A 24,297-nucleotide genomic window follows, 5' to 3' on the forward strand; every position below is an offset into this window, starting at 1 on the left:
ACCCATAGAATGAAACGTACTGACAAGAACCAAACAATACCATCCTCCCACCCTCATCTGTGTCCACATATATTTCAAACTTCTGTGACAAAGGATCATACCACTTCACCCGATCGTTAAACGAAACTTTGTGCTCACAAAATATTTGGAAGTAATTGAGCAAGGTTATCAACAACTATCACAACAATCAACAGAAAGCCTATAACTACACATCTACACTACAATTTAAAAAAAAAAAAATAGACTAAAGTTCCATACCGTGTTTGGAATGAACCGCACCCTAAATGCTTGGAAAAATCTTACTGAGGACAAAGGGTCACAAGCAAGACCATTGTTTCTTCTACCAGGATACACAACCTCATTCCAGTCCAAATCGAACACCCTTATGCGAAAGTACCGATCTCCACAATAAAGACTACACACATAATAAACATCGTTTAGTTCATAAAGCCACATTATCTGCTCAACCACACGGATTTGTCTTTGAGCAAGAAGAGTTTCTTCAAACTCTATGTTGATCACGTTTCCTTTTGGATTACTGAAAAAGTTTGTCCCCATCAGTAGTGATTTTCCCCATTGTTCATCAAAACCTTCTTCAAACTCCAACCAGTCCTGTGATACACAAAACCACAACGATCCATAAAAATAAAAACTTTGAACAAAAAATAAAGGACATGCTTGAAGCAAACGATCACAGAAAAATCTAAACTTTCGTCCATAAAGTAACTTTATACATGAAACACAAAAAAACTTAAACAAAATGAAACATGCAAACGGACCAACCTCTAAGGGTTCCATCACCATCATAGAGTTCTAGTAGAAATTGGTAAAGCTAGAAGCCTTGGAGGTAGACATTTGATGGTCGGACCCTTCTGTAACTCCTGAGGATAACTGCTTTCCTTCTTCGTTTCTGAACAAACAAAGCCATAGTGATTGAACTTCCTTTTAAACAAACTAAAGGAAATGTCTCCTCCAAATCCAAACGTTATGACCACATAGATTAGCATGCTCCAAAATATCAGTTTGTACACCTTGATAAGACATACAATAATTTCATTTGCCGCCATCTCTTCATATTCCCATAAATATTTTATTTCAAATTTAATTATATTAATTTAACACCCAAAAAATTATGTTTCTAATACAATTTAAATTATCTACTATTAGGTTCAATCAACAATTAAAAACTTAATTATAATATATATAAAATTTAATCCTAATGACATTAAATTTAAAATTTATCGGCAATTAATAAACTTATAAACCAATAACATTACAAATATAACCAAAATTAAAAAATTAAATATAATATATAAAACTAATTAATTATACATAATTATATCAAAATTATATTTACTTAATAAATGTAATAATTACATATACTCAAATTAACAAATCAATCCTTTCAAATCATTTAATTATAACACTACAAAAATAATTATTTTTAGGGGAGATTTTATTTGGTATTTCTGAGGGTTTTAACCCCAACTAATGGTTTTACCAGGGGTTTGTAATTGCCTTGGAAGAGCAAGTGTAACTAACAGATTACCGGGGGTTTTTAGCAATCTTTAGAACTAGCGCAACTTACTTGGGATTTCGAAAACCCCCGCTAATGCCCGAGGTTTCAAAAACCCCCGCTAATGCTTGGGGTTCAGAAAACCTCCTTTAATGCTTGGGGTTCTAAAAACATTTGACAACTTAACATTTTGGTTTTCATTATTATTTTAGAGGATGATTACATTTGACAATACAACCAAAACAAAAAGAAAAGTAACTTAACCATTTTGTATGACCATACCCTAATATAAATAAATTGAATACTCTTAGAGACTAAGTTTCAATAAAAGTATTCATTTTCATAACACATCTCATTAACTAAAAAGTAAAAACTCCAAGGTCACTTCAAAATAAACAATCAATACAAATATTCATTCAAATAGTACTAGTAGTGGACTAGGAGTCATAATGCTCTTAATATAATAAGTGTTGGAGAGGTAGCATTTGAATGATAATGACATAATAAGCAAGTGGACCAATGAACCAAAATGTAAAAGGAAATCATAGTTGTTCCCCATTAGCATAATTAACCAAAAGTTTCCTAGAGGCATATTTGTTGACATATTCTAAAAGTAAACGAATAATATCGTCTAATGCGGGGCTTGATGTTGATTATTTGTTTCTTCATTAGGAACACTTCCTTGATCAGATACCTAACATAAAAAATAATGATAATTAATAATTTTCCAAATAATAATATCAAACATATATTAATTTAATGAAGATTTAGATATTACCGTTGGTGCATGATGCATAGTAAAATCACGAGGCAACTCTCTTTAGGAATCTTCTTCCAACTAGAATAGCTAATGGGAAGAGAATTAGAGCTTCTTGCAATGCTACCTAAGAACCTATTCAATAATGCTCCACCATCTGCAATTGGTTGGCCCTCATTATTCCACTGCACAACAATCCTTTCATTAGGAGGTAAATGCCACACATTATTGGTTCGTAGTTGTTTTGTAATTCTCTTTCCTTGATCATCTACGGAATGTGAGAAAATAATTGTTACTAATTTATTATAAAGACAAATATATGTATAATATATTAGGTAGTACTTTGTACATAGTTGCTTACCAATCACATTAACAAACCATGGTCTTTTTCGGGTTACAGGCCTTTGTTCAACTACTTGCAACTCAGTCTCCTCATTTTCTTCCTCTTCATTTTCAGAATATGAATGTGATGTAGTTGGTATTATTGGTTCAAATACAGGAAAAGATTGATGTGGTGGCTGAGGATTAGATTGAGGTGCAATTGGGGGTTGGCTAGTTCAAGATATCCTCACTTTCAAGGTCCTTGAAAAAATACATTGGTTAGATATTCCTAAAAATGAATATAAAATCAAATTGATATATACAAAATCTAATGTATAATAGAATATATACAAAATACAGAATATAAAACAAAATACAAAATGTATATAGAATATGACAAAACAAATTACTTGGCTGAGGTGCAGATGGAGGTGGAGGACAAGCATATTTAGGACCTTGTTGAATACTTGCTTGAGATGCAGATGGAAGTGGAGGGGAAAATGAAAATGAAGAACCTTGTTGAATATTTGCTTGAGTTGTAATTGGGGTTGGAATTTGTACTTCAAGTCTTGGAGGTTGAGTACTAGGTAATGAAGAATGAGTACTCACTTCAAGTTTTGACTTAGACTTACTTGAGGTTGAAAAGTTCATCTTCAAGTCTCCTGAGAACGGATAAAAATTGATAAAGTTAGAAAAATCACAACAATTAAGGTGAAGTTCTGTTTAGAGCAGAATTGAGATCAGTTTCCTTTCGGGCTCTCGCATATTCTGAATAATACCACTTTATGGAATTATCTATTTTGTTGGATGCACTGAAATTTTTCATGGAGCTGCACTTGATGACGTGGACTTCCTCCAAGAACCAATGTGTCTTTTGTTAATGTGTCTTTTGTTATATATTTGACATCAAATATAGTTTTCAAAGAATCACAGTTTTCAACTACCAATGCCTCCAATTTTGGTAATAAAGAAGTAAATGGAAGGGTAGCACGACATCTGATAAAAACTGACAGTTTTCAACAGTTAAGGTGACCAACTCACTGAAACATAAGTCTGGTATATACAATGGGTCATGCCATATCTCTGGTAGTTTACATGGCTTTTTGATACAAATATCAGCAACAAAAATAGCAGTAGGTCACTAAAAACTAATCATTTTAAATTTTAAAAATCAAAATTTAACTTACATGATTAATATTTTCTTTTATAATATATATTTTAAGCTACATGGTTAACTTACATGGTTAATATTTTAGTATTTGACAAAAACGCATCAAATATGAATTTAGTCACATGCTGCATGATTATCCGTTAATATGAAAGCAGAGGGCATATTTTGTAGCATAGAATAAAAAAAGAGTGAATTAAGAAGTGTAGAAACACACCGTGGAAGACAATTTCTTTTACTAGCAAAAGATAAACCCTTTCCATCAACAGAACTTTCAATTGAACATATTTTATATATTTATATGAATTGAATTCAAAAGTTGAATCAAAAGTGTGAGCAACATTTGAATACCCTACTTTAAAGAAATACAATAATCTTAAAATCATAAAAAAAAAAATTTAAATTGATGGAACCATTTTAAATTTTTATATGTTCAATGTGTAGGTTTGTGAGTGCATACAAACCTTCACTACCTATTACTTTTCAAAGCAATATTATTTTTACTTCATTTTAAAGAAAGATAAGTTCAAATGGCAGAAATGAAAATGCACAATTAAGGAGAGGATAAAATATCCTGCAAAACAAAACAAGGTTCAAAACAGAGAAAACGAAAATATCAGTAAAGCATGAAATATGTGCAGTCTCTACATGATACAAATAGAAAGTCCCCTGAAAAGACACTGGCAAAGTCTAGTGTGCATTATATAGCATCGATTATGGTTACTAAACTTTGGTTAGAGAATCATTTATAGAGTGGTCATTATAACCTATTTTTCAAATGTTTATGACCTGATAGTATTTATGAAGTATGTGATCTCTGCTCTAGAAAGGCTCTGGTTCTGTACTGTTTTCTGTTAGTTTCCTGAAACATATTTTAGCATTACATGGTTAACCTTAAGGAAGTGACATAATTACCTGAATGAGATTGATGATGAGCTGCAGGTGTAACTACATGTCCCCATGTAGAAGATTTATTGGTTGACAATTTCTTCTTGGTTGATATTTTCTTCATCTTCAGGTGGTCTACAAATAAGATAAACACATCAAATTAAACAACGAAGGATAATAATTTAAGATGAATTAGTCAAATGTCTCAACAATTGAAAAAAGAAAAAAAAGACCTTGCTTGAGAGTTTAGGGGGACCTGGTTGGTAATTGAAAGTGTAGGGGTTGTGATGTTTGAATAATAGTAGCAGGATTTTATACTTTTATGGAGAGTTTGCTTCTTAAGTAGTAGAAAGGGTGGGCATTAACAAGTAGACGTTTAAGATGTTTTGCTTGTTTTGGGTTGTGTTGAGCATGAGTTAAAGCTGCGTGCTTGAACTGTGGTCCACACAATATAATTTAATGTAATGGTTTTTGGTTATTGCATGAGTGAGATAGAGAAAATACAAAGGTCTACATACCCATATCTCTCCTACAAACATGTCCATCACTTAAAGGATACTGTCTCTATGCTCCCTTCTTCCATCATTCAATTCCCGTCAAATCACCCTATTCTTCCTACATCTCTCACACCAGAACCAGCCATACTTTTTCTCACTTCACCACCTACGTACCATCACCTTCATCTTATATTTCTTCTTCTTCTCAGTCGCTATCCACGTTAATTTCATCCCATATTATGTTCAACCACTCACCACCTTTGCTGCAATTATGCTTTCTTTCTATCATCTGGGCTAACTATAACTAGTATTTTCCTCATTGCTTATTTATTTCTTTCGATTCTTGTTTTACATCATATGATATCAAAATAGGCTCATTTTATAAGCCTATTTTGACTCAGGTTACAGTTTTGACTGCTAAGAAGCAGGAGCAAACTTCACTTCAATAAGAGACAACTATAAATTCAAGTATTATTTCAAAAGAAAACAAGAAAGTTGAATGTAGCTCTGGCACCAGTATTTACACATGACATACACACATTTCATATACAATATTTAAGAAAAAACATACACATTCAAACCTCATACTCAAACCATTTACCGCACAACTCTGTGTGGCAGAGAAGTAAGTAATCCATTTCTGTCCCTAAGCATTTGGGGAATGGCTAGTGTGAAGTATTTCAATGCACTAAAATGGAGAAGTGTGGCTTCTATATAATCCCTTTAATTTTGGATGACTACCCAGGATTTAAAATATCAAATGACATAAGTCTACAAAAAGATTATGTACATTTTTATTTCTTGGTTGTTAAATATTTGAAATTAGCTGAATAAGCCATTTCAACTGATACATGACTTGAGAATAAGTTGACTTGAAATATTGTTAGCAATCCAGCCAGATCATTAGGGCCCAAGAGGTTACAAAGAAGTCCAACTACTATCAAGACTTTGTTTGATCAATTATAAAACTAGTTCCTGTCTGCTGCCATGTAAGAAAATAAGCATAACGGCCTTACAAAATCAAATATTTCACTATATTCTTTCTTCTTGTCACTTGATTATGCAGGGAACCCAATGAGTTGTCAATGTACTGACAATATATTCCTCTAAATGATTAAATAGAAGCTAGAGAAGAATGAATTTATCATTTTGCAGTAATTTAGTTGTTTTTACCCATTTTTTTTACAATGCCATATCAAGTGCTCCAACCAGCAATGGCCGATCACAGTATCTATAAATTGGTTGCCAACTGCCTTGAGGACATCATACATCCCCTTACCCAACTCCAAACCACCCTCACTAACAACCAACAAGACCTCTCACAACATTGATTTTTATATATTTTTACTCGCTTCTTTTGTCCATCACGTATGACTCTTCTCATATCACATCCAACCATAATGTTAGCACAAATATCCAACCCAAGTATCTATCAGAACATAATAGATGACAGTTTACATAAAAGAGGGTAAAATAAAATCATATAGAGAATGCTTATAATTTAAAGTCGAGACACCAACCTTGAGAACATCTGACAGTTTACGTATGAGAGCCACTATAAGATTAACAATTCCCTCTGTCAGTTGCTATAGCCTTATTGACCATATCACTTCACTCTTAGCCCATATCCATCCTAGCTTCCACCTTTGTTTCTCCACGTGCCGATACTGGTGGTAGTTCTGAGTTGTCACCCTTGTGTGCACAAAACATTCCAAGCTCGATTCTAGTTTTTATTTCAACAAAATAAGCCTTATACAAACAAGAAAATGGCGAAACAAACTCAGGAAAATCAATAGAACCTAAAACAATCAAGATAACTACAAAACAAAATCAGAGAAGTTAGGGCAAAACAAACGAACATGTTCATGGTGAGAATGGTGAGAGGCACTATGAAATCATGAAATTAGAGAGATGAAATTGAACTGAGATGAAGATGAAAGCATGGAGACGAACGACGAAATTGAAAGCATGGTTTTACCTGATTTCAGGGAGAACGATGAAATCAAAAAAGAAAGAATGTCTTCCTCCAACGGCACAATCCAGCGCTCATAGGGCATGAACGTTAAAAGCAAGGAGACGAAATTGAAATTGAAATCGAAAGAAATAAAATTAGAGAGACAAAGATGAAATCGAAAGCCACCGAGACAAAAAGGAAATCAGAAAGAAAAAGACGAAAATGATGGAGGAGAGGTACACAGTTTACCTTGACGAGAGGCACTACTTCTTCTTCTTACCAGCTATACTCTTTTTTCTTGAACGAAAGACTTTCGTAAGCCACAAGCCACAACCATTGAGTTAGAGATACCTTCTACCTGAGAGCGAAAGAGTTTGGTAAGCTTAGCCAAATTAAAATTTTAAAAAATTATAAAATTTTACTGGGATTTTTTTAAAAACCCCTTTTATTTAAAGAGGGTTCTTCTATGTATATTTTTTAGTGGAGGTTATTATAACCCCCAATAATTAACCCCATTATAATTATATTTTTTTTGTAGTGTAAATAATTGATTATATACAATAACATTAAATAACAATATATATTATAAAAAATAAAAATAGATAATACGAATATACTTAAAATCTATTCATCAATCTATCATATCACCAATTCATCATTCAAATATACTAAAAAAAATAAGTATAGTAATAATTAATTTAACCTAATTATATCAATAATATATTTATTAAATTAATGTAATCGGTACATATAATTAAATTAACGATTAAAGTCTTTAAAATAATTTATTTATACATAAAAATATTAAAATTTGTTTTCAAAATAACCAAATTTTAAAAACAAAAAACATGATCTGTACGTATGCACGGTCTCGTACTAGTTTTATTTAAAGCAACAATTATTAAATTGTTGACACATATACACTACATTGATGGCTCGTTCTCCAAGCAAGGTGGGGCCAAGCATGGTGGAAATGCTCAATTGGTGCGAAAGTTGTTGGAAATGGCAATTGGGATGCACATACAGGGAAAGGTGGTGTAATGTTTTGGGTGCTCTTAGAGAAGTTGTATCACCTCAAGAGAAATTCTAGGAGAAATGTCTTAGCCTTGATAAGTAGAATGACAACATTTCTGATTGATGGTGCTTCACGGTAAAAGGTCTGAGGCTTGATCTAATAAGAGGAAACTTGACGAAATCTCGATTGAAGCCTCCAAACCTCGATCCATCAGAGGAGATCGAAGAAACGCACGGGAATATGTGAATCTCGCATTGGAAGAGTGAGTCTCTCTCACGTTCCAGCATGAGCTCTGAGAAAAGGGGAAAACCTCACTTTATTCATCTAAGCTTAGTTTTACAAACCATGGTCTTTATAGGAAGAAGAAAGGCAGTCGTTAAAGGAGAAGAACAAGAACGAAAATAGGAAGCTAAACCCTAAAGGCTAGCCCTAACGGCTAGAAGGTGCACACTCCTACAGGGGTTACAAGACTTTTGGCCCTTGTTTTTTGAAAGAAGGAACTTAGGTACACAACCTGCTCCAATTAGGTCCAATAAAAGACACGTGAACGGATGAAGGTTTTGAGATGATTTCCATCAGTTTCATTACTAATCTCAAAGTGATTTTTCATGGAAGGACCACCTTTATTTATAGCTACAAAAACCCTAGATGAATCTCCAAAAATGAGAAGTAAAACCCTAATTTGATTTAGCTTGGAGTTCAAGGTTGAATCATGTGCTAAGGAGTTTTGTCAAGTGACAAGATTGTGCCTCTCATGCCTCCCATGCTCAAGGATCGATAATTATGCTTATCATCTTTCACTTTGTATTAATCCATTTTTCATTAATCTAAATGATTTTACTAAATGTAACAATCATTACGATGTTTTAAAGCAAAACTTTTTTAACAAGTGTAGGAATTTTTCGGATGTAAAACAATTGAGTGATAATGCCTTTTTGTAAGGTTATTTACTATAAACTTTGAAGCATTTTAATGCTTCTATAGTAGTCACCTAACGTATTTTGAAGAGGTTGTCTGATGCCTTTTACAGGATTCTTCTAATACTTCTTATAAGGGTCGTATAACACCTCTTATAAGAGTCGTCTAACACGTCTCACAAGGGTCGTCTAACGCTTTTTTACTTTCAAGAAAAAGGAATGTACAAGAACAATAACTTATTATTGAAAATGATACTAAAAAAGGATTCCTCAGGTTTTCATTATATTAAAATATCCAAAATACTTAACATGAAACGTGACTTCAACATCTTAGGGAATACGTAAAACAAAAATTGAAATAAAGAGAAAGATAAAGTCTTTTAGGTTAAACTTTGATCCATCTACTCATTTCCCAGTTGTGTACCACCATCTGTTTGGACATTTGCTCATGTGTAATCACACGATCGTGGTAGGGCAAAGCCATAAACACACAACAAACAAAAAGGGTAAGCTAAGATAAAAACACATAAGAGTATGTCATAAATCCTTCTTACCCAAGTGAATCTTCTTCCTCTTTTCAAAAGCCTCACTCTAAGTGTCCTCAAGACTTGTTTATAGTCTTGGATGAATTCAAGGATGTTTTTCAATATCCTCCTAAGTGACTTCCACCCCTAATAGGCATAAACAAACGGAAAAATTTTATTTTCCACACGAGTTAATTTTTTGAATTCATAAGACAAACAATTATGAAAGAAAGAACTCAAATTAAATGTGTATTTTCTCACCAAAATTCACTCAAGTGTTTTGGCTAATGTTTTCACTCAAAATACTCATTTAAGTAAAAACTCATAATACTTAACAAAACTCTAATATCCACAAACTTTTAGAAAACATACAATCAAAGAACATGAGTACTTTTTACAAGTTATAATGGTACCAAGATAAAGGTAGAAAATTTTTTAAGATTTTTAGTTTTCTTTTTTTTTTGAAATAATAATTTAAGAAGAATAATGGAACATAATTTCAAAAATAACTTTTTTTTCTTTTATTGCTCATTTTGACAAGAATAATTTTTCTACATTTTTTTTTAAACTCTTTTATCATTTTTTTTCCTTTTTGCCACTTTTATTAATTTGTGGATGAGATACTCACCAGACACTTTATTTCTCATCCAATCTTATCATAATCCAGTGGTTCCTTTCTTCCTAAGATAAGGAAAAGCACAATTTTTTTCTTTTAAAAGATTTACAATGGGCTTAAAAACAAGAAAAAGAGATTTAATACTAAAGAAGCTATCAATGGATTAATATCAAAGAATATATAAGAACGGGGAGAGTACGTAAATATGGAGACAACATTAAAGTCATGAAACATGATGAGCTACTGTTCTCTTAAGTAATCATGCCCAATTCAAGATAAATGAAGGGTTATGCAGTGCCACCTGGCTCACATGGCCATAACGGTAAATACAAATGCATCGTTTTACAACTGAATAATAGAGTACATAAAAGATTAATACAGGAACTTGATTGTGTCACAGCCAATTTTTTATCTATTTAGGCGAATGGTTATAATATTCTCCACATTAGTACAGCAGTGGACATTCTCTTCTGCTACTTTAAGACAGCATCACTACTAGAATACATCATGATTTTTCAAGTCAATATTGCAGCACACCCTGCAGACAATAAGCAATATTTAATAACAACCGAGAGTCAAAAGAAAGAAACAAAAAATCAAATAAGGCGTAGAAGCATCACCACCATTATAAGACATAACAAGCAATTGCTTAACTCTTCAAGCATAACACTCGGCTGTGTATGACTTAAAATGGCAAGAACTGACTTTGACAATGAAAATAGATAAACTAAATTCTGGAAACTATAACTCCTACCGGCATTACATCATTCACTCTTTTGGTTAACCATCCATCATTATCTTGCTACAGCGAATTGGAATTTGGTAACATTTTCATGCTTCTGATAGCAATATAAAGAGCAAATCAAACAATATCAAAGATGTGAAATCCAGTCTTATCTAGTTCCAAGCCAGTGAAACTACAGATTCTATTCAAGAGAATTCCAGTAGAATGCTATGTCAAATTCCATGTCTTAGAGGATAAAGATTGCTTACTTTGGTGCAATAACTTCCCACTGCCTTGCTCCTATGCGGATGCGTTGGGTGGAAACCATCTTCACCGTGTCTTGCAAAGGAAGGTCCAGAACATGTGACTGCAGATGGGTTGGCGGCAGCTACTTCTGTACTTGCAACAGGAGCGCCCTCAGTTAGTGAAAAGCCAAAGACTCTGCATCGACTTTTACAAGTGGGAACCAACTCTTTACTAGCCCGAAGTGCTGAAATAGAATCGTGTGAACGAGAACTTTCTAACTGATTATGCAAGTTTGAGACACCAAAAGAACTTGTGCCTTCCTGAACTAGTCCACGAAGAGGCTGAGGCTCATAAGGGGCTGATACAAATTTTCCACCTTTAGCTTCAGAAGTGTATGAAAGTTGTTGATGGACTTTACCTTCCATCACCTGACTGATTTTGCTGTTATAATCAGAGTTTGAAACTGGATTGACTGCTTGCTGGAACACTAACACAGATGATGGAGATGAAACTTGCCCAGATGGAACAGGTGGATGCAAATGTGAAGACTTGTTACTCAAGTGGGAAGACCATCCATTGCTGGGTCTCGGTGTGTGGTTACCATCAAAAGGTCCAAAGCGACCATTTCCACAAGCCTCATCAACAGACAAGGCCCTTCCATATGGTTGGCTTGGAAGTATTTCTTGACCTTGCAAGACCTTCTGGAATATGAAAGATTCACTAAAGCCTATGCCATTGCAGGAAACATTGGAACTCACTTGTGGAATTCCAATGCTATTTCCAGTTGCAGCAATCCTAGGACAGTTTGAGCCAGGATAGCATCTCCTCAAATCAGATAGCTGGTGATTCTGACCACTAATACTATCGAAAGTAGTATTAACACCCAACATTTCTTGACCTTGCAAGACCTTCTGGAACCTTAGAGATTCGCCAAAGTCTGATGATCCAATTGCATCTGTCAAAAGAATGGAACAACTCAACAACAAAACTGCCTTTGGTAGAACAGCTCAAAGTAAATAAAAAATAAAGACATACTGGAAACTTGGAAATCTAGCTTTGTTGAAGGCAATCCAATCTTGATCCTCTTCAAACCAGCTGATATCAAGTTATTTGCAGTAGATGCAGAACCAGATGGCTCAATCTCCCAAGGTGAAACCCTATTATGCCTTGAGGCTTCTAGGTCATCCCACCTTACCTTCAAATAAATGAAAATCAAAAGTTAACTCAAAAAGACGTTATATAATCAGTCATGATTATAAGGATAACCCATTGATCAGATTTCCAGATATGTATAAAAATCATTTTAAGTTTTAAACATTTTAGGCTATGAGCTAAACACCAAAAAGTACTCATGGTTCATAATACTAGAAGAATGACCATTGATCTGAATTGTAATTTAAAATATTAATTAAAGTATACTATAAAAATAAAGGAATAAATTCACTACCAGCATGCAAAGCTTTTCTATATTGCATACTAAGCTTCAAACACGTCAGGAAAATTAACACTATATTCCATACTAACAAAACATATGAAGAAAATTCCATGTCCAAGAAACAATTTCAACTACAAACAAGAACTATTACAAGAATGCTCATGATTGATATTTTTTTAGCACTCAGCTTATTGATATTCAAACTTTTTTATCTTCAGAACTGTATACTAGCTTCAACTTGACTTTCACATCAATCAATTGTACCTACACTAGTATTTAATTAAGTGGTGCTTTTCATTTGCAATAAAGACATATTGTCACCGTACTTCAGCACGCAAATGTGTAGAAAAGAGCAAAATGAGTTCAAACATAAGTAAACACATAAAATGCAACAAAAACAAATAAATAATAAATTTGAAATTTTATTAGTTAAAATAGAAGGGTAAAAAATAAAAAATACAGGTACATATGGGGTTTGAAAGTTTGTATTTCAAATTCAAAATCAGAAAGGACTGCCAAAATGCAGATGACAGAGAAGGGTTTGTGAAAAACAACACGGGGCATAGTGAGTCATGCGCATAGACATTTGAAATTAGGTTTTGCGAGAGTGGAAAATAGATTAGGGTTTCAAAGGAGATCAAACCATCTTAAACGACATTGCAGCATGATTTTGGAAAACATTGACAGGAAAGATGGAGCACCATATATAACAATGACCCATTTAAACACATGAAATTAGGGTTTGCAATAGTAGAAATTAGATTAGGATTTCAAAGACAGCAAACCAGTTTAGACGATATTGATACAAATGATATTGATACGAATGAAGGAGAAAGAGTGGAAGAGAAAAGTAGGAAAATCCACCAGGTCTATGAGAGGAAGTGGAAACCCATCACTTGGGGGGACCCACAAGCGCATGTCCTTGACTGTAATAACATAATGGCTGACATGATAGGTGTGACAGCGTGTGGGTAACTTTTCTTTAGAGGAGAGAGGGAATAAAGATAGGAGAGGGAGATTTACGCGGGGGACGAGAGGAATGACCTGGGAACTTTTGGGAGCAAAAAGACTCGTATTCTTTGAGGTTTTGGTTCTTTTCTTATTTGTATATAGAAAGAATACTTTCATTTCCATTGTTTGTGTTCTTATACAAGGATACTTAACAATTGGTATCAAACCACTCGCTTCTGGGAGTGCATGGTACTGACTCGTCGCACAATGGTGCAACACATGGAAGGACTCAAGTAACAACTGGCAGAGCTGAAAAATCTTATCATCTGTCGCAGCAGGTCACAACGAGGGCATCCTCGCGTGCGCCATTGACACAGGAGGAGAGTGACACACAATGCTATTGATGGCGAAGTTGAGAGTGAAGATGGTGCAAGGCACACAACCCGGACTAGTAGTCATGAGTCATCACATGATTTCAGAGGGCGAAAACTTAAGATTCCAATATTTCAAGGAGTTGATGCTTATGGTTGGATCATGAGGGCTGAAAGGTATTTCAAACTCAGTTTGGTCGAAGATGATGAAAAACTAGATGCTGAGGTGATAGCCTTGGAAGATAAGGTTTGAAAATTCGTACCAATGGTGGACAAACCAGAGTCAAGAACCCAGCTGGGAGGATTTTAAAGGCTTGTTGATTTGACGCATTCAACCGGGACTGGTACAGAATCGTTTTGGCCCTTTGTTGAGTCTACAACAAACCAGCTCTATAATGAAATACAAGGAGAAGTATGAACCTTTGTCCGCACCACTGAAGAAAGAAGAGAGAATAATGCTCAAGGGAATCTTCCTTAACAGCTTGAAAGAAAAGATTCAAGCTGAAAATTATATACGACTGGGAATGATTAAGGAAAAGGAGGTGTTAATATTGGTAGATTGCGGTGCTTCGACTAATTTCATTTCCAAGGAATTAGGAGGGACAGATTTGGTGTTAGGGATGGATTGGTTGGCTAGCTTGGGGAATGTCAAGGCACATTTTAAAAACTTGATTCTTACTTTGGAGATAAAGGTGAGAAGAAAAGCATCCAAGCTGATCCTTCACAATGGAAATCTCAAGCATCATGGAAGGCAATGGTGAAAGCTCTTACCAATCAAGGAGAAGAATGTGTTGTCCTGTCAAGCCACCATGATGTCAGATAAGGAAAGAGACACTCTCAGCCCTGCCTTGGCTGATGTACTTGCAGCTTATGAAGATCTATTCAGAAAACCTACTGAATTGCCTCCAAAAAAGTAATGTGACCATGCCATCTATCTCAAAGACAGCACCAATATTCCAAATATCAAGCGGTATAGGTATCCATACTATCAATGGATGTGTATAGTGGAGAGTGAGCCATGTGTCGTATGGATGTTGTTCCACCTTTTGGTGTTTTCCTTTTATTAGAAGCAAAAAAGAGGACAACTTTATTTTTTCAATTTTTTGTTGAAATTGCTGTGCACGTGACAAGTAAAAAAATTGCTATTGCTATTTGTGCTCCCTCTTTTATTATATTAATAGATACCATCAAGTATAGAACCTCTCAACCCAAAATAATATGATGTGATATGTGAAGTTTAAAATCCAACTATTCTGAGTACCTAAATATAATATTTAGTGCATAAAACAGCCAACAACCCATGTAGCTTTTACAATTTACAACTATCAGATTAAGTGAATTCAATTCAATCACTGAATTATTAGACTATAAAATTGAAAAAATAAGCTTGTAATTTTGAGAGTATTCCCCTTTAATGTAACATTAGATGTTAGGCACAAAGGTTTATGCATATCACATGCCTGATTTCACCAAATAACCATCTAGCAGGTAAGTAGCTATAACAAATTGTAGCCACAATATTACTAAAACGGCCAAGACAGAAAAAGGCAAGGTATCTACTGACACACTTCAAGCATACACAGGATAGTTATATTATACCATTAGGCATCTCCATTTTGATCCAGGCCATCTAACAGGATCCACATCAGTAATTCCAACAATCAATCCTGTAAATCTGCCCAATATAAAATTGAGTAAGATTCTCTATTAATAAGGTCATCAAAAATGGAAAAAACATAAGTATGATCGAACCTTCGCTCTGCAGCATCTTCAGTTTCAAAACGCATCCTGAATCTTGTTCCAATTGAATAAGAATAATCAAGGCTCCTCAAGAATTTCTTAACGGGTATGATGAACTCAGATGAGCTGACCCTATAGAAGCCAGCAATCAGATAGCATGCTTGACAAGAAAGAAAGAAAAATCCATGGAGACTTAAGACCACGGCAGTACATACAATTAAATCATGTACTAGAGGAAGGGAAGGAAGCATTAAAATGGAAGGGAAGGAAGCATATGCTGTTAGGATATTCACATAATAATAATGTATTTAAGAATTTGAAAGAGAAATTATTCACCAAGGTAAAAATATGTGTCTGCTATAGGCTAAAAATATGATGAAAGCATGGAAACCTATTGTAAAAAATAAAAAATAAAAGATAGGCACCAGGAAAACTTGAGGTTCTAATCCTAGAACGCACACACAGCAACAGACTAAAGCATATGCTTGACTTTTATGTGCCTATCTCAGTTCAACTCATACAACGAAGTATATGGGAGCCAAATAAAAGGGCCTGAAAACCTTGGGAAGTAGCAAAGAATTTGTCACGGTTTTGTTTACTGCTATTACACCAAATCTCATTTCATGTATATAACTAGAATTTTAGGCTAATAATAATGTGGACAGGCTGATTTAGTAATTGTTTTGCTTCATAACTATAGCTAAACCATAAGCATCTATTTGAAGAGCATAAGGTGTATCAAATCTTAGCTAATACAATAGAAACAATGAATTGTTGATAGAAATCGATAGTTTCCCTTCCATTAAGTACCTAGAAAAGTATAATAGAATAACTAGAAAAAATACCTTGGATTATAGTGAACACTAAAGGCACGTTTTGCTGATAAAGCATTAACCACATCCAGAAGACTGCTAAGATTCAATTGCTCGGCAGCAAAAGTTGAAATGGCACTGCCACTTTTTAATTGAGCAGCCCTACGAATTCCCAATCTTAATTCTCCATCCTCACCCCTGCCATTTAAGTATAAAATGTTGGTCCTGTCTCTGTTATGGTTACTAGACAATATTTGATGGAATCGAGGTCTTCATACCTAAGAAACAGAACAGCATCTCCAGATACAAGTTTCTTCTTGTTCACAAATGCACTCCACCCAGTGGTAAGCAAGTGTCGTCGTGGTTGCCCTGCTCATGAGAAACAGGAAAAACAAAACCCAAACAACCATGAACTATTCTAATTGATTTGTCCATTAACATATAAAAAAGAGGACATACCCCTATAAATATGTCGAAACCTCCATTCTTGACCATGCAGATCCTTCGCCACAAGCTCCTGCGAAGGTCTCTGTTGACTGTATTCCTAAAGTAACAACGGATTTAAATTCAAAACGCTATCAAAGAGTTATACAACATAATTCAATGCCATTTGTTACCATGAAATATATCTCTCAAAGTGAACACGGGCGTGTGGTGTGTGTCGATTCAAAACATATATGAAGCAAGGAGTAACTTTAAGTATATATCACATAAAAAATAATAATGATGAAACAGATTAGAGCAATCTAAGAACCACTCAATCAGGCTCAGAGTGCCACAAGAGGAAAAGGAATGCATGGTCATTCGTAATTGTTACCAGAGGTGGAAAGCAATCTTCCGCAGCACGACGAGGCACAGAAAATCCACCGTGAGTGCTAGTATCAGAAGCTGTCAAAGTCTTGCAGAACATGTGAGGTGTGGTGGACTTCATCACAGTTTCAGCATCCTCCTCCTCACCATCAGCTTCAAATTCCCCTTCCCGCAACTTCTGATGCACTTGCTGCAAACACCGACCAAATTAATCACTTCACATACATTCACATACCCGTCTCCTGTCTTTTCAAAACACAACTTAATATTTTGTAGTTCCCTTCTTCTCTAGTATAACATTGACAGAGACAGAAAACAAAGCCAACAGCTAAAATTAAGCAAATACTAATATTCTCAATTGCTAAAGAAGCCAAGATACTGAGCTAAAATTTGTTTCTTTTTTTAGCACACTCTCCAAAACCATACTGTAAAAATAAGCCTCACCTCACTTTTGGGAACCAACACCACCTGGCAATACACTTCATCACTCCCTTCCTCAGCCTGCGAAAAAAAACACAAAGACATTCAATGTAAATCAGGAAACATGAAAGGAAGAAAACCGGACAGCATTTGTAGTTGTGCGATGTTTAAAGAAAGGAATGAAGAAAGACCCACATGGAGCTTGACATCGAGAACGCGACAGAAGAGATGGGAGGGGATGTTAGCAGAAGCAGGAAGCGGAAAATCGTGAAGGTGTTGTTCCAAGTGTCCTTGAGGGAAGTAGACGACAAGGGTTCCTTTCTTGGGCAAGGAGATCATGGGACCCGCGCAGGCGTGCCAGAGTTCGAGGCAGACGGAGGAGGGGAGAGACGATGTCGTTTCATGGTCCTCGGTGGCGCTGTTGAGATCGATGAGGGCAGGCATGAGGAGGATGAAACAGAGAGAGAAGGAGCAGAGGCAGAGGAGGAGGAAGAAGAAGAAGCACAGGAGTAGTGAGTGGGGTGAGATATTTGAAGGAGTGGTTTCATGCCTCCTGCATTTTCAGTGAGCGTGACCAACTTTGGCATTGCCAAAAGAACCTGACCCAATACTCCAAAAGAAAGAGACCCGCTTTCTGTGTCTGTCTTTCTCTCCCACTGACCAATCACTCTCTCTTCATTTTTCCCACCCTTTTTGGGCTCTTCACTACACACAATTATGGGGTTCGCTTTTCGGGAAACCCTTTCATTCCCACTCTCTTACCAATTCGCTCTACCATTATCCTTCACATTTAACCACCTCTCTTAACTAAAACACTCCAAAATTCAATTTTCTTACTTATAAGGAAAATAAAGTTTCAACATTTATCATCAAAATAACAGCAACGGTTAAAAAGTGTAAATGAAAGATTCAATTTTTAGAGTTGTGTGCATAAAAAGCATTCAATTAACGAGATCGTTTACATGATAGGTACTGTTACCGAATAAAAGGGTTGATCTTTGGGTTTTAATTGTTTTGATGGGTATGATATTATTTTTTGTTTTTGGCCTTTTTCTTGTCTGCAGGCTGAGGCGGGAGCAGTGGTGCAGTTGCTGCAATGTTTAGACTGTTGGGTGTGATGTGTGGCAGGGTGAGAGAGATAGAAAGAAAGAAGGGGAGAGGAGAGAGAAGAAAAGAAAGCAACAACAACAACAAAAGACTGTACTGTAGTTGGAGTGACTCACCTTTATTTGTGAAGGTTATTTTGCTGTCTTGGACTGTACGGTCGCCCTTTATTTCCGGGCGGATGTCTATTTTGTCCCCTTCTATTTCACCAAATCTCACACCTATCCTCTGCTTATTAATAATAACTATAATTCATTCAAATACCTTTCATTACTATTATCTTCGAAATTAGATCTCATTTTCTAATTCAGTGTCGGTTCTGTGATCACTTTCTTTGTTGACCATGCCATTAATTGAATGTTCTATGTAGAATGCAAATGTTAGATATGTTAGATTCTCCCCACCATGAGTGAGCTGTTTCTAGTACGGAGTTTGGGGGCCTATACATCAGTTAGTATTGCACTATTTTCAGCATTATGATGTATGCGTTTTAACCTCTACCACTTAACTATATTCTCATTATAACTTCATAATATTTTCCATTATATAAAGCTAATGTGAAATGTCAGAGCTTCAGATGTCATTAGTGTAGAAAATTATGCTCCCAGAAAACTGGTTTTAATTGAAATCATGGAGAAGCTGAATCTTTGAGGGCACACTCGAATTGGGGAGGCAATGGAGGTTAACGTTGACAATTAACCAAAAAACTGAGACAGGTTCAAGAGAGAGGAGGTTGGATATAGAAAGTTGCATGCTGCTTTAAAGCATTCCTCTTTCCTCATTAGAAATGTCGAATTACTTTGGCTACCCGAGTTTTGACTTTATGGTTACGGTCATATCATAATTATTAGCTGTCTTCTTAGGCAAAAAGTAATGAATAATCCGGGGAATTTGTAAATTATTTATTTATGGATAATGATAGAGTGATGCTTTTATTTGATTTTTTTTATCCGTCTATGCAGTATAGGATATTTTAATGTTTCGTTAAATATGAAAAGAAAACTAAGAGATTAAGAATGGTTTGTAGGTTATGTGCTCGCAGAGAAAAATAGAGAAAAAATAAGTGAAGAGTGCGGTCTTTGGAAAATAGAGAGTGTGATTTTGGGAAAGGAAAATAGCGGCGGGCTTTGTGGCTGTTATTTCTACCGAACAACATTGTCAATCGCTGCTGCAGCTTTCTCCACAATTGCAAGTCCTAATTTTTGTATTGTTCTTCTCCAAATCAAAGGCTAATTTGGTATGTTTTTCTTCCCTGATTGATTTCACGTATTTTTTTGTTGTTCTTCCCCAAATGAAACCCTATTGTCGTATGTTCTTGTTCCCCGAATGAAATGCCATTTTTATGTGTTCTTGTTCCCCAAATCGATGTTCTTTCGATCCTAAATGTTGTTGTGGACTGTTAATTAAAAATGTGAACAAGTTTGTGTAAGCAAAAATGGTTCGAATGTGCGAATGCTTTTGAAGAAGAAGTGTTTCGGCAGTTAAACTTGGGTGGGTACAAAATGCGAACTGCAGTTGTGTTGTTGGATGTTAGAAAGTGAGTTTGTTGGTTTCAGCATTTTTTCTTGGGTGGGTACAAAAAGCAAACTGGATTTGTGTTGTTGGATGTTAGAAAGTTAGTTTGTCAGTTTTTAACTATGTTGTGTGTAATTTTATTGATATGTGCCAAATTTGTTTAAATTAAATTTGGTTAATGTGTTTGATAATTTCAGGTCAGTTGACATGAGTGACGTTAGTGAAGGTTCTGAAGGTAGTGAAGGTTGTGAAGTTGGAGATTGTAGTGATATAAGTCAGGTATTTTAGTTTTTGTTATTTTGTAACTTAATTTATATTTCAGTAGAATAAGTTTAACGTATGGTTTTTAATATGAATATTTGCAGATTAATTTCAGGCATTCTTGTAGAACACAGTATATTGGTTTGTTGAACAAGAAGTTAAGTGTGGAGCAAAAACAATGTATTCAAGGAACACCGTTTTGGTGGTTTGTTTTGTTGCATGAAAGAGTTAAGATTAGTCGAAAGCTTCTTTGTGAGTTAAGTAATGTGTGGGTGGAGAGCATAGGAGGTTTCATGATTAACTTCGAATTTGTAGCGTTTAAGTTATTACACATATGTGTAGGCCTGGGGTTGAGGGTTTATGGAGATATAATTGATTTAGAGGAGGTTGACGTTGATAGTGTTTGTAGGAAGAAATTTTCTAAAAAAAAAGGTAACAGTTACTATACTATATAATTATCTGTTGACTGAGTGTGAGTGTATTGATGTAGAAGATCATTGTTGGTTGTACATTCTGTTAGGCATATCTGAGTTTCTTTTGCCTAATAGAAATGGAACAGTCTTTGTTTCACTTTTTAAAATTGTAGATGATTTGACTAGTCTAGTTAAATATAACTGGGGTGGTGTGGTTTATGAGTACTTGGTTGGTAGTTTGTGTAGTGCGTCAGTTGTTTTGAAGAAGCAATTACACCGAAAGCACTTCCATGTCGTCAGATGTGTATATTTATTGCAGGTAAGTAAGTTTGTTTTTCTAGAATTTTATGTTGTAGCATTTTGGTTTTTGTTATGAATCAATAACTTTGTTTTAAATGAATTGTATTATTGTATGATATAGTTATGGACTTTTAATCACTTCCTGTTTGTGAAGAGAAAAGGTGCAGTTATTCAATTCAAATTTCCAAGGTTGTTGCGTTGGATTGATTACAAAGTTGGAGATGTGTCAATAAGAAGTAGTTTCAAAAATAATGTGGTACTTTCTATTATTTTTTCGTCCAATGTTTTTTGTGAGTTCTTTTAGCAATTTATTGATGTTGTTTGTTTGAAATTAAATTTCAGATTGTGCTGATCTTTGTCTTTCTAAGGAATAACTAGGTGTGTTAGTTGTGAAAGAAGTTTTATCAAAAGGTGATGGTGAGTGTGACAAAAGAAAGAGGAAAGAGTGTGTCTCTGGTGGAACCAAAAAAAAGGAGCAGCTTATGAGTGTAATTGAGCAGCAAGAACATGATATTCGTGAACTTGGTGGATCAATTGCTAAGTTGAAATCAACTTTGGATGAGAGGAAAAATAAAAGAACCGAAGATGAATTTGTTTCTCCTATTAAGGATGTCTTGCATGGCAACCAACAAGCTACAAAAAAAGTTATTGTAGTCACTTAATTTCCAAACACGTCTATTCGTAACTCTTGTATTGCTGTCATGTAAAACAGAATCCTGCATTCCACAAAGCACTTTGTCAATTTCATAGAATTGTTATCAAAATATCAAGTTCAACTAAATATTATAATAATACCGTGTACATAGGATTCATTATGATTCTTTGCACCCGTTGATGCAACTTCCTTTCATTATGCATCATAATATTTGTTGCAAACAATACAGCCTACAACAACACAATAATCTATTATTAAATTATTGTACATTATAGCTTAATTACTAACATGAACACATAATTTAGGTTCTTACCATGTTGCATACGTAACTCGTTGGTCAAAAACTCATACAGTCTTGCGTCGTCAAGATTTGACCATTTATATTGCAAACAACGCTACACAATTAAATTAATGACTATTAGTAATTTAAATCAAGTAAATGAAACTTATAAGAGTAAAACAAATGTCATACCGATAAGGACAATAAACACGAGTCAATGTCATGTACAACTTCATCACATTCACACCCAATAAATGACAATCAACTTGAATGGGTTCAGTTCTTGCTAGTGGAATGGGTTCACTTCTTGCTGTTGGAATGGGTGAACTTGTTGCTGCTGTTGGAACAAACTCAATACTCCCGTAACGATATCCATCAAAGTTAACAATTTCTATTTTAAATGGAGTATATTGTCGTTTAACTTTTGCCTTTTTAACATCCTTTTGTCTATAGCCTTCAGAATCCTTACTGATATCAACATCTTCATGAACTTTATCTCCACTAACTTTTGTCGCATCAGTAAAACAAGAAGGCTATTGTCCGCTTCCTTCAAAAATATAACCCTTATCATCTCCAAGATTAGTCTCTTCTTGGGAGGACCATTTACCACGTAAGAATACTTCATCCTGTGGCATTTTCAGCTCTTTCTGCATGGCAATTAGTTCCATTTCATTCATTTTGACTTTCTTCATGCAAGCCCCCTCAAAATTGGATTCACCAATATTGTCATCATCTTCATTGATTGCTTCACCATCAATATTCAGTGCAGCTCGAACAATTAGATTTGATATACATTCAACCGTTAATAGTCAATCCCAAATAATCTACAAAATAGTTTAAAAATTCAATTACAACATAACAAATGATGTCAAATAATGAATATAACCAAATCAATAATTTTAAATGACAAAATTCATTACCTTCGGTTTAATCAAAAGCCTCTCAATGCTAGTTGTCCTTAACTTCAAACTTGGTCACCGCAAAATTCTTAGGAAAACAATTTCCCTATTAGGCCTGCCTAATCCAAGTCGCTCAAACGTCCAAATCTACAACATAACACATAAATGAATCAAATCATAACACAACAACAATTACTAAACATCATAAATAAACAATACATAAAAACATATTACCTGTAAGACCACAATGCATCCAAGTAAGGTTATGTTATGTTGATTTTTTTGCTTGCAATCCACCAAATGAGCATGACTCAGTCCATTAACCAAAAATTTATGAACTGCCCCACCCCAATTATAGTTCACCAAAGTATCAAGATTGTCTAATATCCTAAATGGCATGTTACACACATATTTTGGATTTCTCAGAAAGTACAAGACAACAAAACACAACAATATATACAACTAGCAAACACTATCAACATCATCTTGCTCAGTGCCTATTGTAGAACTAATTAGTTTAACAATAGCTTTCATTGTTATACTTTCACCACTAAAAAGTGAACTAACACAAACACAACCATAACCATCAAACTCAACCTCCTCCCCAACTACACTCAAACTCAAGCTCATACATACATCAACAACACCAAAGGGGACAAGACGCTGCCAGATACGAAAAGATTGTTCACATGAATCCCATCGACGAACCATTTGCTGGATTAAAGGAGTATAAATATCTAAAGATCTCTCCAACTCCAAACACCATTTGAAAGTTGTCTCTCCAATCTGTGAACAGTGTGTATCTGTCAACAAAAAAGACACTGCATTATTAACTATTCATATCACAATTTGAAATTTTGCATGCAAAACACACACTCACTCGTTCCTCTTCTACAACTTTCTCTTTTCTACTCTTTCCAGCCATGATTCATCAACAACCTATAAAAATTTAATAATAATATAACAAGGAATCACAACAAACGAAATTCAACAGAAAATACACTTCACAAATCAAGGAATCAAAAAATACTTCACAAATCTAACAATCTCTTACTGTTAATCTTCCGACATATGATGGGAATCTGGATGGTTCACATATGTCTAATATCTTTTTGGCTACATATCTTCCTACTATATTGGGCATTGCTGATGAGGCCGAAATTCTTTCTTCTCTTCAGCAGCCTAAGA

General features: G+C 34.8%; 1 protein-coding gene and 1 long non-coding RNA gene across 6 annotated transcripts; both read right to left on the reverse strand.

Annotated features, from left to right (window-relative positions):
- Positions 1-1,871: 1,871 nt before the first annotated feature.
- LOC114177091 (uncharacterized) lies at positions 1,872-8,189 on the reverse strand. 4 transcript variants are annotated; one of them, XR_003603098.2, is made up of 8 exons: positions 8,175-8,189; positions 7,126-7,459; positions 6,668-6,870; positions 4,678-4,785; positions 3,005-3,256; positions 2,635-2,855; positions 2,295-2,541; positions 1,872-2,210 (listed from the first exon to the last, which is right to left on the reverse strand). It is a non-coding gene; the product is annotated as an uncharacterized LOC114177091 (long non-coding RNA). The 4 variants fall into 4 exon arrangements; XR_014993413.1 differs by lacking the exon at positions 8,175-8,189 and having other exon boundaries at positions 7,351-7,462; XR_014993412.1 differs by lacking the exon at positions 8,175-8,189 and having other exon boundaries at positions 6,668-6,896; positions 7,126-7,456.
- Positions 8,190-10,390: 2,201 nt separating this feature from the next.
- LOC114178097 (auxin response factor 3-like) lies at positions 10,391-18,853 on the reverse strand. 2 transcript variants are annotated; one of them, XM_028063809.2, is made up of 11 exons: positions 17,878-18,849; positions 17,707-17,763; positions 17,270-17,452; positions 16,912-16,996; positions 16,731-16,821; positions 16,486-16,650; positions 15,653-15,772; positions 15,500-15,575; positions 12,179-12,338; positions 11,167-12,098; positions 10,391-10,711 (listed from the first exon to the last, which is right to left on the reverse strand). In XM_028063809.2, the coding sequence occupies exons 1-11, from the start codon at positions 18,124-18,126 to the stop codon at positions 10,694-10,696; spliced, it is 2,136 nt and encodes a 711-aa protein (XP_027919610.1). In that variant the 5' UTR covers positions 18,127-18,849; the 3' UTR covers positions 10,391-10,693. The 2 variants fall into 2 exon arrangements, with proteins under 2 accessions (XP_027919610.1, XP_085527303.1); XM_085671177.1 differs by lacking the exon at positions 10,391-10,711 and adding an exon at positions 10,853-11,012 and having other exon boundaries at positions 17,878-18,853.
- Positions 18,854-24,297: the final 5,444 nt, after the last annotated feature.

This window comes from Vigna unguiculata, chromosome 3, assembly GCF_037176805.1.
Source record: "Vigna unguiculata cultivar grain cowpea cultivar isolate G323 ecotype 2 chromosome 3, ASM3717680v1, whole genome shotgun sequence".
NCBI classification, from domain to species: Eukaryota; Viridiplantae; Streptophyta; class Magnoliopsida; order Fabales; family Fabaceae; genus Vigna; species Vigna unguiculata.